General features: G+C 41.8%; 1 protein-coding gene across 2 annotated transcripts in view; it reads left to right on the top strand.

The window, feature by feature from the left end:
• Positions 1-14,802, top strand: part of USP54 (ubiquitin specific peptidase 54) — a 137,749-nt gene that overhangs the window by 83,199 nt on the left and 39,748 nt on the right. For both annotated transcript variants that reach the window (XM_011991138.1, XM_011991137.1), the window contains 5 exons: positions 9,456-9,590; positions 12,015-12,128; positions 12,261-12,343; positions 13,409-13,514; positions 13,626-13,772. In XM_011991138.1, the coding sequence (XP_011846528.1) occupies positions 9,456-9,590; positions 12,015-12,128; positions 12,261-12,343; positions 13,409-13,514; positions 13,626-13,772 (585 nt within the window). The remainder of the gene's footprint in view (positions 1-9,455; positions 9,591-12,014; positions 12,129-12,260; positions 12,344-13,408; positions 13,515-13,625; positions 13,773-14,802) is intronic.

Genomic DNA, 14,802 nt, shown 5'->3' with positions numbered 1-14,802 from the left:
TCAGGGTTTCACCGTGTTGGCCAGGCTGGTCTTGAGCTCCCAACCTCAGGTGATCCACCTGCCTTGGCCTCCCAAAGTGCTGGGATTACAGGCATGAACCACCACGCCTGGTTGTAAAATTTTTGTTTCGTAGTTTTTTTTTCCCAAAACAGGAAACTCCAAACTTTCTCAATTTGAAATACAGTTGACCCTTGAGCAACACGAGTTTGAACTGTGTGGGTCCATTTATATTGTTTTTCAATAGATACATTGTAAATTTTTTTGCGATTTGTGACAATTTGAAAAAACTCACAAACCACGTAGCCTGGAATTATCAAAATAATTAAGAAAAAGTTATGTCACAAATGCCTAACATGTAGAGAGTAGTCTATATAATCAAGTATTTATATTATCGGTAAGGCTTCCAGTCAACAGTAGGCTATTAGTAGTTAAGTTTTTGGGATGTCAAAATTTATACACAAATTTTCAACTATATGGGGTCAGTTCCCCTAACCACTGAGTTGTTCACGAGTCAGCTTTATAAGGACTTGCCAATTCTGTAAAGTCAGATTTCTTTTATTTGGAGCATAATTATTCACTCTAGGAACCACTGTTAAGGACAAAAGGAAACACTAACATGTTTCTAGATGAATCAGAGGCTAGCCAACTTTCCCTTTTTGTATTGTATACATTTGTATAGTATTGTATACTATAATGTGTACTATAATACAATCCCATGCCTGTATACAATTGTTCCAGTATTTATAATTGCTTTGATTTGTACATAGTATTTATGATCCATTTCTTTTGGTTCTGTAAAATGTACTGGGTTTTTTCTGTGTTACATGATACTAAGTCCCTACAGTAAATTCAGCCTCAAAATCTTGCATGCAAGTTACTAATTATGCCTTTCATTGAAAATGTTTTGTGTCAGTGTGTCATTCTGCTTACTTTGAACCATGATGCCTGTCAATTCTGACTTAAAAATTGAAGACCGGGCACAGTGACTCATGCCTATAATCCCAGCACTTTGGGAGGCCGAAGCAGGCGGATCATGAGATCAAGAGATCGAGACCATCCTGGCCAATATGGTGAAACCCCATCTGTACTAAAAAGACAAAAATCAACTGGGCATGGTGGTGCTTCCCTATAGTCCCAGCTACTCGGGAGGCTGAGATGGGAGAATCACTTGAACCCTGGAGGCGAGGTTGCAAGTGAGCGGAGATCTAGCCACTGCACTCCAGCCTGGGCAACAGAGCAAGACTCCATCTCAAAAAGAAAAAAAAAAAAAGAATACTGGCTTTTTAAATCCTTCTTGAGCTGGTCTTGAAGTGGTTAGTCACTGAACCCATTTATTTGATAAGTAACTCATTTATTCTCCTTTTGAGAATAAAACTTCCTCACGCCTATAATTCCAGCACTTTTGGAGGCCAAGGTGGGTGGATCACCTGAGGTCAGGAGTTCGAGACCAGCCTGGCCAACATGGTGAAACCGTGTCTCGACTAAAAATACAAAAATTAGCCAGGTGTGGTGGCATGCGCCTGTAGTCCCAGCTACTCGGGAGGCTGAGGCAGGAGAATCGCTTGAACCTGGGAGGTGGCAGTTGCAGTGAGCTGAGATCGCGCCATTGCACTCTAGCCTGGCGACAGAGAGAGACTCCGTCTTAAAAAAAAAAAAAAATTAGCCAGGTGTGGTAGCAGGCACCTATAGTCCCAGCTACTTGGGAGGCTGAGGCAGGAGAATCACTTGAACCTGGCAGGTGGTGGTTGCAGTGAGCAAGATTGTGCCACTGCACTCCTGCCTGGGTGACAGAGTGAGACTCCATCTCAAAAAAAAAAAGAAAATTTGAAGAAGTTTGTGTGCTAATTACCCTGTCCCCTCAAAAGTCCCAAATTTTTTCTATCTCATGTCACTAAAATATTTTTTCTAACCTAAATTACTGTTATGCCTATAGCCCAGTGGTCTTATTTATTATTCACAGTGAATCTACTCTTATACCCCTGGCCCCCAGGGTATGACTTGACTTTGGTGTTGGCTTATTTATTTATCTCTGTTCAGTAGAGGAAATCCGTCCTCTGTATTTAGTGTGCCACAAAGATTTTGCTCTTCCAGGGATTGTACTAGAGGCTTTGCAGTGCCAGGATGTAGGACAGAGTGTTTTTTGTTATAGGCAAAGCAGAATGTGCATTGATTGATTAAATTAAACAAATCTTCTCAATTAGTGATTTTTCTTTTAAGTATGCTAGTATAAGGCATAAAAGCCTGGGAATGGTGCTGGCAGGGGGTGGGTGGGGAGGAAGCAGAATTTTGTATATAAGGTATCCTGTAATGTCTGTATGTGGAGAGCAGTTAGACTGTTCTGATGCGACAGGAAGGTATGTGTTCTGCTTGTAGTCCACTTGTTGATTGGGGGATATTTGAGAATTCAAGGAATAAATCTCTAGTGTTTTTCAAGTTATACCTTATGCCTGTTTCTCTGTTGTGTACTGAAGCATAAGCACAGAGAATAAAATGATGTAAGAAATTACTCAACCCGGGCGCGGTGGCTCATGCATGTAATCCCAGTGCTTTGGGAGGCCGAGGCGGGTGGATCACGAGGTCAGGAGTTCAAGACTAGCCTCGCCAAGATGGTGAAACCCCGTCTCTACTAAAAATACAAAAATTAGCCAGGCTTGGTGGTGGGTGCCTGTAATCCCAGCTACTTGGGAGACTGAGGCAGAGAATTGCTTGAACCTGGGAGGCGGAGGTTGCGGTGAACCAAGGTGGTGCCACTGCACAATTGTTGCCTGGGTGACAGAGCGAGACTCTCTCAAAAAAAAAAAAAAGAAAAAAAAAGAAATTACTCATTGTTCATTATTAATCCATTCCTTTCTTTTGCAGATTGTAGAAATGGAAGGTTCTTCATTGTTCTTTAGTCACAGCCACTATCAGAGAAGAGAAAACTCATTATTCTGAACTGATTCTTTAAACCAGGAAATTAGATTTCTAGTGTATTCCCCAGAAATTTTAGCTGGTAATAAACAGCTCTCACATAGGGAAGTATGTCCTTATGTCTAATCCAAATATCATCTGCTTGAGTTTAACTTCATTGTTTTGATCACCTATGTATGAATATGATCATATTTGTATGGTCCTTTGATCGTCCTTTCCTTAGTTTTAAGTTCCTATTAGGCTGTGAGTAATTTAAATATTCTCAACTAATTTATCCATTGGCAAAACTTGAATAGTATAAAATGAATCCTTCATCTTTTTTTAAAATTTGGAATTCAGAATTGTATATGATATTCAAATAGAAGGGGTACGACTGCAAGGAAATATATAGTGAATCATCATGATTCTTTCCTTGCCAGAATTTATGGCAGATCCTACAGTTTAGACAATCTCAAAACCTTGTGCTTATCGAGAAGGGTCTCCCCATTCAGTTTTTCCTGAGGGGTAAGTGGTTATGTATTGATTCTCAAAATTTGATTTGAATACTGTTGGTAATTTATAAGAGTCTTGCAGTTTTGATCTTGGCAAAAATTAGTAAATTGACTATTATATTATATAAAACCTCGACATTAGCTTATTGTTTCTCACTAAAAGCAATACCATTCTCTGGTGAATTTGGCCCATCTCTGTCTCTGTTCATTGTCTTGAAGTCTTGGTGTTCCTGCTTATCTGTGTCTCTTGTCTTTGTGCATATGTGAGTTGCCTCTAGTTTGCATAGGTGGTAGCAGGCACGAGTGTGATATGTAGTTTATGATTGTCTTTAACCTCACCATTGCAAGTCCCAAATATTGTTATGAACAGAATGCAAATAAAGTCTTAAAGTTATGAGATGATATGGTATTGATAATTGACTTTAATTTAAAGGGACTGGTAAAGGATATGTAGGTGCTTTTCTAATCAGAGTCCAGAAGGTAGATATATGGTTAGAGAATCCCAAGGGAGAAACTAGCCAGCTCTTCTCTGCCTTCCCCAAAGTTAGATCAAGAGTTTGTATTAAATTACATATGTGATGATATTAAGGCATTAATACCTTTTGGGGTGTGATAATGATATTATGGTTGTTTGTTTATTTATTTATTGAGAGAGGGTCTTGCTCTGTCACCCAGGCTGAAGTGCAGTGGTACAATTATAGCTTACTGTAGCCTGGTACTCTTGGGCTTAAACGATCTTCCCACCTCAGCCAACTATGTAGCTGAGACTACAGGTGTATGCCACTGCACCCAGTTAATTTTTTTTTTTTTTTGTAGAAACAAGGTCTTGCCTTGTTGCCCAGGCTGGTCTCAAACTCCTGGCTTTAAGCCATCCTCCCAAAGTGCTGGGATTATAGGCGTGAGCTACAGTGCCCAGCCTTATGGTTATGTTTCAGAGAAAACGTTTTTATTTTTTAGAGATGTATTTTGAAATATTTATAAATGAAAAATGTTTGGCACTTGTTACACAATGATCTGAGAGTAAGTGGGCGGGTGGTATAGATGAAATAAGATTGGCCACAGGTTGATAATTGTTGAAGTTGAATGATAAATAAAAGGAGTTGATTTAGCTCTTCTGTCTACCCTTGTATGTTTGAAGTTTTCTACAATAAAATGTTAAAATCCTGTGTTATTTTTGGGTGCCAAAAGGGTAAAATGTTTCTCCCCTCTTGAAAGACAACTTTCAACATTCTTTTGAATACACAAAACCAAGTGAACGTTCTCTTTTCCAGTAGTCAGTCATCCTCAAGGACTAGCTCCCTTAACTTACTTACAGAGGGTAGTGTTTACAAAGAAGCCATACTGGCCAATTAAGTTCTGTGATTCCCTGGAGATGTAGCGAAAGTAGTGATTATGAGAGCCAAAATGATGAGTGATTTGGGAAGTCCAGATCGAGAAGAGAAACCCTAAGAAAAGAGTTAATGGCAGGGTGTAAAGTTTGTCACACCTTTGCAGAAGGTATTGCAGGGATGAAGTGGGCTGCCTACTGGAGCACTTTCCAAAGACCTTGAGCTCAAAAAGCACCAAAATTAGTGACAACCTTTCTCCTTAATCCTCACCTTCTTTACTCATGACTTCTTTTAGATATAAGACTAGGAAATCCTGAGAGAGAAAAAAACAGCTGTTTCCCACTTAAAGACAAGAGTCTGTTTTAGGGGAAAAAATACTTAAGCAACAGCTGCATTTGTAGATGCCGAAGCACAAAGACTTTCTGTTTTTATGGCACTTCTTTCTTACTTATGGTTTTTACTAATCCAAATAATTATGTGCTATGTGGATAGAATTGTTTGCTGCTTAATCAAGAGAGGTGGGTGGGGAAGCACCTGCTTTTAGTCATTAAAGTCTTGTTGCTTTTGTACTGCATCCAAGAAACTAGTTAACAGACAAAAAGTGATTTGCCTTTTCCTGAGAATGAAAAGGAAGACCTCTTTGGTTTCACCCTGTGAAGAAGAGCAGAGAGAAACTCCAAGGTGGATTTTCTCTACTTGTTGAAATGGAACCATCAGGGACCCCACAGGAAAAGTGATTCTTGGGTTTTGTTTCCTCCTGCCCTTTCTCCCTGCCTGTCATAGAACTCAGCAATTGGAAGAATACCAGTTTTTGTTCCTTATTGGTGCTGCCACCTGTTCTTACTGCTGAACTAAATGTTCTTGGCTTTCTTTGGTGTGAACAGGATCTCCCTCTGGGAAAGGTGGGAGGAGGGTGAAAAAGAGAACGGGAGGAGGCCCATTCCAGTCCCTGTGCTCATGTGAGAGGGACACACAGAGGTTAGTGTGCTGCTCTAACAGAGGGGCTTTGTGCTACAGCTTCTTCCAGAGCTCCACAGATGCATGCTGGGCGGGCTCAGTCAGCTTTACCCCTAATACACTTGCTTCTTCCTAACAATAGCAGAGCAAGACTGACAACAATAATTAAAATAAGAGAATAAAGAAGATGTAGTCAGAGGCCATTCTGAATGCATTCAGATTTTCAGTGTGTATGAGGAAGGCTGCCTGTAATTAAGAGGTGAGAAAAGATTATATCATAGAGACGTTGATACCACTGAACTGAGGAGCCAGATCTATTGTTACAGACCCGCTCTGGGTGCAGTCAGAGCTCTGACCTTAAGACCTTTCCCTTTCTGTACTGAAACCCTTGTTATCTAGGTCATGGGAAATATGCCTCCTTTGAATGGGAGAAACAGAATATAGAATAGGAAAAAGTGTAGTTCTTCCTACTCAGATCTCAGTGACTGAGGAAGTAGCTCAAGGTAGAAGCATCTGACTCAGATCCCTTCTTTCAACATAGGACAGTGACAGACAGTCTCTTTAGCAACCTGAAATGACTCCTAAATAGAATAATAATAATAATACCTAACATTTAGCATTTATCACACTGACAAGGATTAGTCTAAGATATATACATTTATGTCCTTTTTTTTTTTTTTTTTTTTTTTTTTGAGACGGAGTCTGGCTCTGTCATCCAGGCTGGAGTGCAGTGGCCGGATCTCAGCTCACTGCAAGCTCCGCCTCCCGGATTTACGCCATTCTCCTGCCTCAGCCTCCTGAGTAGCTGGGACTACAGGCGCCCGCCACCTTGCCCAGCTAGTTTTTGTATTTTTTGGTAGAGACGGGGTTTCACCGTGTTAGCCAGGATGGTCTCGATCTCCTGACCTCGTGATTCGCCTGTCTCCGCCTCCCAAAGTGCTGGGATTACAGGCTTGAGCCACCGCGCCCGGCCTATATCCTTTTTTGTTTGTTTTTTTTCCTGAGACGGAGTCTCGCTTTGTCACCCAGGCTGGAGTACAAGTGATCTCAGTTCACTGCAGCCTCCTGCTTCAGCCTCCCGCTTCAGCCTCCCGAGTAGCTGGGATTACAGGTGATTGCCACCACACCTGGCTAATTTTTGCATTTTTAGTAGAGATAGAGTTTCACAATACTGGCCAAGCTGATCTCGAATTCCTGACCTTAGGTAATCCTCCCGACTTAGCCTCCCAAAGTGCTGGGATCACAGGCGTGGGCCACCACGCCCGGCTGATATATATCTTATATATACGTGTGTGTGTGTGTGTGTGTGTGTGTGTGTACTCATTTAATCCTCAAATAACCCTAGGCAGTAAATACTGTTTTTTTTTTTTTTTTTTTTTTTTGAGACGGAGTCTGGCTCTGTCATCCAGGCTGGAGTGCAGTGGCCGGATCTCGGCTCACTGCAACCTCCGCCTCCTAGGTTCAAGCAGTTCTCCTGTCTCAGCCTCCCGAGTAACTGGGACTACAGGTACTCACCACAACACCTGGCTAATTTTTGCATTTTTAGTAGAGATGGGATTTCACCATATTGGTCAGGCTGGTGTAAATGCTGTTATTAAACTCTCTTTTAAAAGAGAAACTGAGGCCTAAAGAAGTTAAATAACTTACCCAAGATCATATAGCTGAAGTATCAGGGTTGAGATTTTGAACCCATTTTAGCTCCAGAATCCAGTCTGTTAACTATTACACCATACCATCTCTGAGTAGAGTCCTGACTTTTCTCAAACAGGGTCATCTGAGAACCACAGAACACAGAAAGTGATTAGAGTGACTATTTTCTTAATTCTCTCCAAGATGGCATATAGCTAGTGCTACGCATAGGAGAGTTGCTATTTCGTTAGGAACAGTTAAGGCCCTAGAGTATTAGGGCTTAATTCTTGAGGAAATCCAGTTGAAGAAGACTAAAGGGGCCGGAGTTTATAAATTTCAGATTTGTATAGAACTATCCTGGAAATAATTTCCTATTGGTTTGTTTTGGAAACAATTTTGGATTTTGAACAAAGGACCAAACCTCATCCATCCTTTGTTCTGCAATAGAGCCTATGTCAGCAGTAATTTCTTACCAGTAACAATTGAGAAGAGCAACAGGCTGGGATGTAATAGTGGTCACTAAGTTTTGCCAAGCTGGGTTGACCTTCTTTCAACAAATCATGATGTCATCAGGCCACTATGCAATTTGTAAAAGCAGTCACTGCTTTTCCCCCCTTCCTTGTCCTTTGTTTCTCCTTATTTCTCCAAAGGTTCAAAATCCCATGGGTCACTGGACACATATCCAATTATTTAACTGTGGACCTAGATCATTCCTTTTGGTCTAGTTTAAGAGGTTACTAATAGACATTCTTCCCCTTCCAGTAACAAATTATGGAAGGCCCTGCCCTGCCTTTCCTTGACCTTATAATGGACTTGTATATAAATTTCTAGGTTGAGCCAAAATAATGTGGAGTAATTATAACAGATTTCCCTCACAGCTAATTAAAGAATACTAAATATGTATTGCTGGCACTGCCTCCCCCACATCATATGGAGACATTTGTAGGAACATAATAGCAGGTTACACAGTAATCTGTTCTTGAGCTGCTGCAGGAGTAGATATTCAGTATGTATGAGGAGGAAAGGTGCTAGTGAGACGGCAGAATGGGAAAACAATTTTTTTTTTGAATTGGAGTCTTGCTCTGTTGCCCAGGCTGGAGTGCAGAGGTGCAATCTCGGCTCACTGCAAGCTCTGCCTCCCAGGTTCACGTCATTCTCTTGCCTCAGCCTATTAATACTAATAGGGCTGGGCGCAGTGACTCATGTCTGTAATTCCAGCACTTTTAGAGGCCAAGGTGAGAGGATTGCATGAGCCCAGGAGTTTGAGACCAGCCTGGACAATATGGTGAGACCCCATCTCTTACAAAACAGTTGAAAAGTTAGCGGTGTGTGGTGGTGCATGCCTGTAGTCCCATTTACTCAGGAGATTGAGGCTGCAGTGAGCCATGTTCATGCCACCGCACTCCAGCTTGTGTGACAAAGCAAGACCCTGTTCAAAAAAAGACAACAAAAGCACACACAAAAAACCAACTAAACAAAAAACCCACAAATCTACACAAAAGTATCCTATGTATTATTTAGGGATATATATATAAAACTATTAAAAACAAGATTATACAACAAATTTATGATATGAGTGGCTGGTAGAGAGTGGGGCAGTCTTAAACAGGACTTTGGCATTATCTGTAGATGAAAGTAAACATGATAGAATGTTTATTTCTGGGTATTAGACTCACAGATTTTTGTTGTATTAGTCTTTGTACTTTTTGGTAATTTTATATTAGCTGAATATTTTAAAAGAAAGGGGGTCAAGATTCATAGGATGAACCCCCAGAAAATAATTTGTTGATATGTTTATATGTATTTTTTCTTTTTTTACCTAACCCATCTACTTCTGTCTGTATTAGAGGAAGAAGAAATGAGGTAACTGCATTACATTAATTCATGACAGTGGTTTCTCCTAATGTGTCCTTGGCATCACACTCAGATGAAGGAATGAGGATATTTATTAGCACAGATCATGCCCTTCATTCTGACTCTTGATTTTATTTTTAATTACTAACTGCAAGCATGTCAACCCATGGGAAGCACATTTGGTTTCATAGCTATCATCATGGAGATGCTAGCATGACAGACTAGGATGTATACTAGTTTAATAACAGCATTGCACTTTTTCTCTTGTCTAACTTCTTCCCTACAGGGAATCTTTAACCAGTTTCAGTGTAGTAGTGAAAAAGTGCTTCCATCTGACACTCTCCGCAGTGCTCTGGCAAAGACTTTCCAGGATGAACAACGTTTCCAGCTGGGAATTATGGATGATGCTGCAGAGTGCTTTGTAAGTGCTGGCCTCTGGCCCTTTTTGATATGGGGTGGGGCTGCTGATGGTTTCCATCAGGGACTGGCTACTTTATGGTGGAATTTACTGTGTCGTTATCTCTACAGTTAGAACTAGGAGTTTCTCTGATTTTTCAGGGATCTAAAATGTCTTTATTATAGCAGTGTGTTATTATTTTTCCTTTAGGCTGGTGGTTTTGTGCTTGTCATTGCGTAAAATATCAGCTTTCACCTTCAGAGGATCCAAGGCTCATTAAAATACAAATTGCTGGGCTGTACCCCCAGAGCTTCTGATACAGTAGGCCTAGTGGAGGGGTCTCTGAATATCTGTATCTAACAGGTTCCTAAGTAATGCTGATACTGATGCTGCTCCTCCATTTCTAAAGATAATTAATCAGGGAATAACTGAGTCCCTAGCATAACTGTGATGTGCTAGATAGATAGCTACATTGCCCCCAGTGCCCCTCACTCTTCTGAACTCTGTGTTCTATCCGTCAGCCTTTAAAAGACTCTCTGTACATCCATTTAGAAAATTTGAGGCTGGGCACAGTGGCTCACACCTGTAATCCCAGCACTTTGGGAGGCCAAGGCAGGTGGATCTCAAGGTCTGGAGTTCAAGACCAGCCTGGCCAACATAGTGAAACCCCATCTCTACTAAAAATACAAAAATTAGCCAGGCATGGTGGTGGGTGCCCATAGTCCCAGCTACTTGGGAGGCTGAGGCAAGAGAATCACTTGAACCTGGGAGGAGGAGGTTGTAGTGAGCCTGGATTGCACCAATGCACTCCAGCCTGGGCGACACAGTGAGACTCTGTCTCAAAAAAAAAAAAAAAAGAAAAAAGAAAAGAAAATGTAACAGTGATATATATCTCATCACAGGATAAAATGTGGCCCCAAATCAGAGGTGCTCCTGAGGAACTGGATCACTGATATATTACTCGTGGGAATGCAAAGCGGTATAGCTACTCTGGAAAACAGTTTGGCAGTTTCTTAAAAAGCTAGACATGTAAAGTACCATATGATCTAGCAATTACATTCCTGGACATGTATCCCACAGAAACGAAAACTTATATTAAAACAAAACCTGTTTATGAATGTTCATAGAAGTGTTATTCATAATAGTAAAAAACTGGAAACAACCCAAATGTCCTTCAGTGAGTAGATGGCTAAACAAAAGATAGTACTTCTGTACCGTGAAGAACTATGTAGCAATACAAAGCATTAAGTATTTTTATAAAAATAAAAATAAACTGTTGATTTACACAACTTGGACAGATCTCAAGGGAATTACGCTAAGTGTAAAATGCACTATCAAAAGGTTATATGCTGGCCTGGGCGCAGTGGCTCACTCCTATAATCCCAGCACTTTGGAAAGCCAAGGCAGGCGGATCACTTGAGGTCAGGAGTTCGAGAACAGCCTGGTCAACATGGTGAAATGCTGTCTCTACTAAGAATACAAAACTTAGCCAGACATGGTGGTGCATACCTGTAATCCCAGCTACTCAGGAGGCTGAGGCACGAGAATCGCTTGAACCTGGGAGGTAGAGGTTGCAGTGAGCTGAGATCACTACTGCACTCCTGCCTGGGCGACAGAGCCAGACTGTGTCTCAAAAAAAAAGGTTATGTGGTATATGATCCCATTTATATAACGTTCTTGAAATAAAATGATTATAGATGAGAGAAGACATTAGTGATTTCTACAGGTTAGGGTTGGGTTTGGACAGGTAAGGCTCTAAATGGCCAGCATGAGGGAGCCTTGTGATGGAACTGGTCTGTATCTTGATAAAATGGCACAGAGCTATACATACTCACACACGAATGCATGTAAAACTGGTGAAATCTGAATAAAGTCTGGATTCTATCAATGTCCGTTTCCTGGTATAGTTATCAAAGATGTGCCGGGCGTGGTGGCTCACACCTGTAATCCCAGCACATTGGAAGGCTGGGGCGGGCAGATCATGAAGTCAGGAGATCGAGACCATCCTGGCTAACACGGTGAAACCCCGTCTCTACTAAAAATACAAAAAGTTAACCAGGAGTGGTGGCAGGCGCCTGTAGTCCCAGTTACTTGGGAGGCTGAGGCAGAGGAATGGCATGAACCCGGGAGGCGGAGCTGGCAGTGAGCTGAGATCGAGCCACTGCACTCCAGCTGGGACGACAGAGCGAGACTCATCTCAAAAAAAAAAAAAAAAAGAAAAACAAAGATGTTACTGTTGGAGGAAGCTGGGTGAAGGATACGGGGGATCTCCTGTACATTTTTGAAATTCGCTATGAATTTATAATTATTTTAAACTAAAAAGTTAAAAAAATCAAAATATTCCTACTTTCCAGAAAGGTTGCTGTTTCTCTGGGTAAGCTGCTTACCAATTTATGTATTTGTCTGTTAAATATTGTTGGTGTACTGCTTTTGTTCTTTCACTGTCAGGAAAACCTCCTGATGAGAATTCACTTCCACATTGCTGATGAAACCAAAGAGGATATATGTACTGCCCAACACTGCATTTCCCATCAGAAATTTGCAATGACATTGTTTGAGCAGGTGAACTCTAGCTCCATCTTTTTTTTGACCTTTGTTCAAGAACACTTTATCCTGGGATGTGGGGTGTTAAATGGGTGCCAAAACAGTTCCTGACTATGGTTGCTTGGTTTTGCCTTTTTCTCTTTGGCCCAGTGTGTTTGTACTAGCTGTGGTGCCACTTCTGATCCGCTGCCTTTCATCCAGATGGTACATTATATCTCCACCACTTCCCTTTGGTGAGTCTTACAAGATTTTCTGTTGTGCCTTTAGGCATTCCTCTAGTTGATTGGACATTTTTTTTTTTTTTTTTTTTGGAGACAGAGTCTCACTCTGTCGCCCAGGCTGGAGTGCAGTGGCGTAATCTCAGCTTACTGCAACCTCCGCCTCCCGGTTTCAAGTGATTCTCCTGCCTCCACCTCCCAAGTAGCTGAGACTTCCAGCTATTTCCACAAATAGTACACACCCCGCTAATTTTTTTGTATTTTTAGTAGGATGGTGTTTCACCACGTTGGTCAGGCTTGGTCTTGAACTCCTGACCTCAAATAATCTACCTGCCTTGGCCTCCCAAAGTGCTGGGATTACAGGTGTGAGCCACGGTGCATGGCCTATTGAACTTTAATTGAAGACATTCAAATAGTTTTATATCCTGGCCGGGCATGGTGGCTCATGCCTATAATCCTAGCACTTTGGGAGGCCCAGGTGGGCAGATCACTTGAGGCCAAGAGTTCGAGACCAGTCTGGCCAACATGACAAAACCCTGTCTCTACTAAAAATGTCAAAAATTAGCCAGGCGTGGTTGCATGTGCCTGTAGTCCCAGCTATTCTGGAGGCTGAGGCATGAGAATTACTTGAACCCAGGAGGCAGAGGTTTCAGTGAGCTGAGATTGAGCCCCTGCACTCCAGCCTGGGTAACAGAGCGAGACCATGTCTCAAAAAAACCACCACCACCACCACTACCACCAAAAACACAAATAGTTTTATATCCTCATTGCTGAGTCTGTGCTATATTGTAGGAATGCAGAACGGTAATTTAAAAATAACTTTTGTTCTCCTTTCCTCTCCCATCCCTCCCCATTTCTTAGGCTCAGTACTGGCAAGCAAAGTGGGAGGAGGAGTGGGGATTCTATGAGTAGCAGGTAGAGGTACTCACTGTGTTTATGAGACACTGAGCCTGGTCAGGGGCTTTGGTATAGTGGGCAGAGGAAGAAAGTCAAACGTGTGAGTTAGGAATTTACATTAATGTTTGATTTAGCAGTAACTACGTACAAATCATCATTCCCCTTCTATTCCCCATCTCGAAGCAATCAGGCTATTTGTATGCTGGAAAGACGAGAGAAACCTTCACCAAGCATGTTTGGTGAGCTGCTGCAGAATGCCAGCACCATGGGGGATCTGCGGAACTGTCCAGTGAGTTAAATCAGGGGTGGGGCTTGGAGTGGGAAAGGGAACCGTCGATCAGTGGGATTGAGGCAAAGCCAGTGGGAAACATGTTGAACTAGCCTTGTATGTGTATTTCAGAGCAACTGTGGAGAGAGGATCAGGATTCGCCGTGTGTTGATGAATGCTCCACAGATTATCACAATTGGGCTGGTATGGGACTCAGACCACTCAGACCTAGCAGAAGATGTTATCCACAGCCTGGGAACCTGCCTTAAGCTGGGTGATGTGCGTGTTAGTTACCTTTATCTCTCACTTTGAGTTCTTGTGTCTTAGTATTGCTTAGGAGCAGTGAGCACTAGACAAACAGGTATGCCTAGATGACAAGTATTATAATGTTTTGGACAGATAAACTTGTTTATTTGTGTACAGATACCCGTGCATGCAGGTATGTGCTCATATACCTCCTTTTATAGGTGGCAAAGATTTTTTAAGAAGAAATGGGATGACTTGGCCTTGAAAGACAGGGTAGGCAGAGCTTAGCTACTGATAAAAATAAATCAGTAATTCAAAGAGTTATTGTATGTTCTATTTATTGTTAGTTTATATGAGTATAGAGTAGGGAAGGGTATTCAACCATGGGAGGCAGTGAGGTCCAAAGAGGGGCATTCCTGACTAGAACTGGTATAGTAGGTGAAGAAGTTAAAAGTTGGTGACCTGCGCCCAAAAATACGAAATTCACAGTGTGGAACCAATGTCTGGGATAATCTTGTGACTGAAGAGGGCCTTTGTTACTGTTTTTTTAATGTCATTAAGCCATGATTGAGAATAAATGAACTTTCTGGGATCTTATTTTAGGTTTTCTTCCCAAGGAATCTTACTTGAGTAGGCTGTGCACAATAAAATCTCCATTTTTCACCAGCGCCTACCTGTAGACCTAGCTACTCAGGAGGTTGAGGTGGGGGGATTGCTTAAGGAGTTCAAGGCTTTAGTGTGCAATGATCCTGCCTGTGACTAGCCACTACATTCTAGCCCAGGCAGCATGTCAAGACCCTGTCTCTTAAAAACAAAAACAATCATTTCTTTTTTTTTTTTTTTTTTGAGATGAAGTCTTGCTGTGTCGCCCAGACTAGAGTGCAGTGGCGCAATCTCCGCTCACTGCAAGCTCCGCCTCCCAGGTTCATGCCATTCTCCTGCCTCAGCCTGTCCAGTAGCTGGGACTACATGTGCCCGCCACCACACCTGGCTAATTTTTTGTATTTTTAGTAGAGACGGGGTTACACTGTGTTAGCCAGGATGGTCTCGATCTCCTGACCTC

Source organism: Mandrillus leucophaeus, unplaced genomic scaffold, assembly GCF_000951045.1.
Source record: "Mandrillus leucophaeus isolate KB7577 unplaced genomic scaffold, Mleu.le_1.0 Scaffold39, whole genome shotgun sequence".
NCBI lineage: Eukaryota > Metazoa > Chordata > Mammalia > Primates > Cercopithecidae > Mandrillus > Mandrillus leucophaeus.
This window is presented reverse-complemented; position numbering and strand designations above follow the sequence as displayed.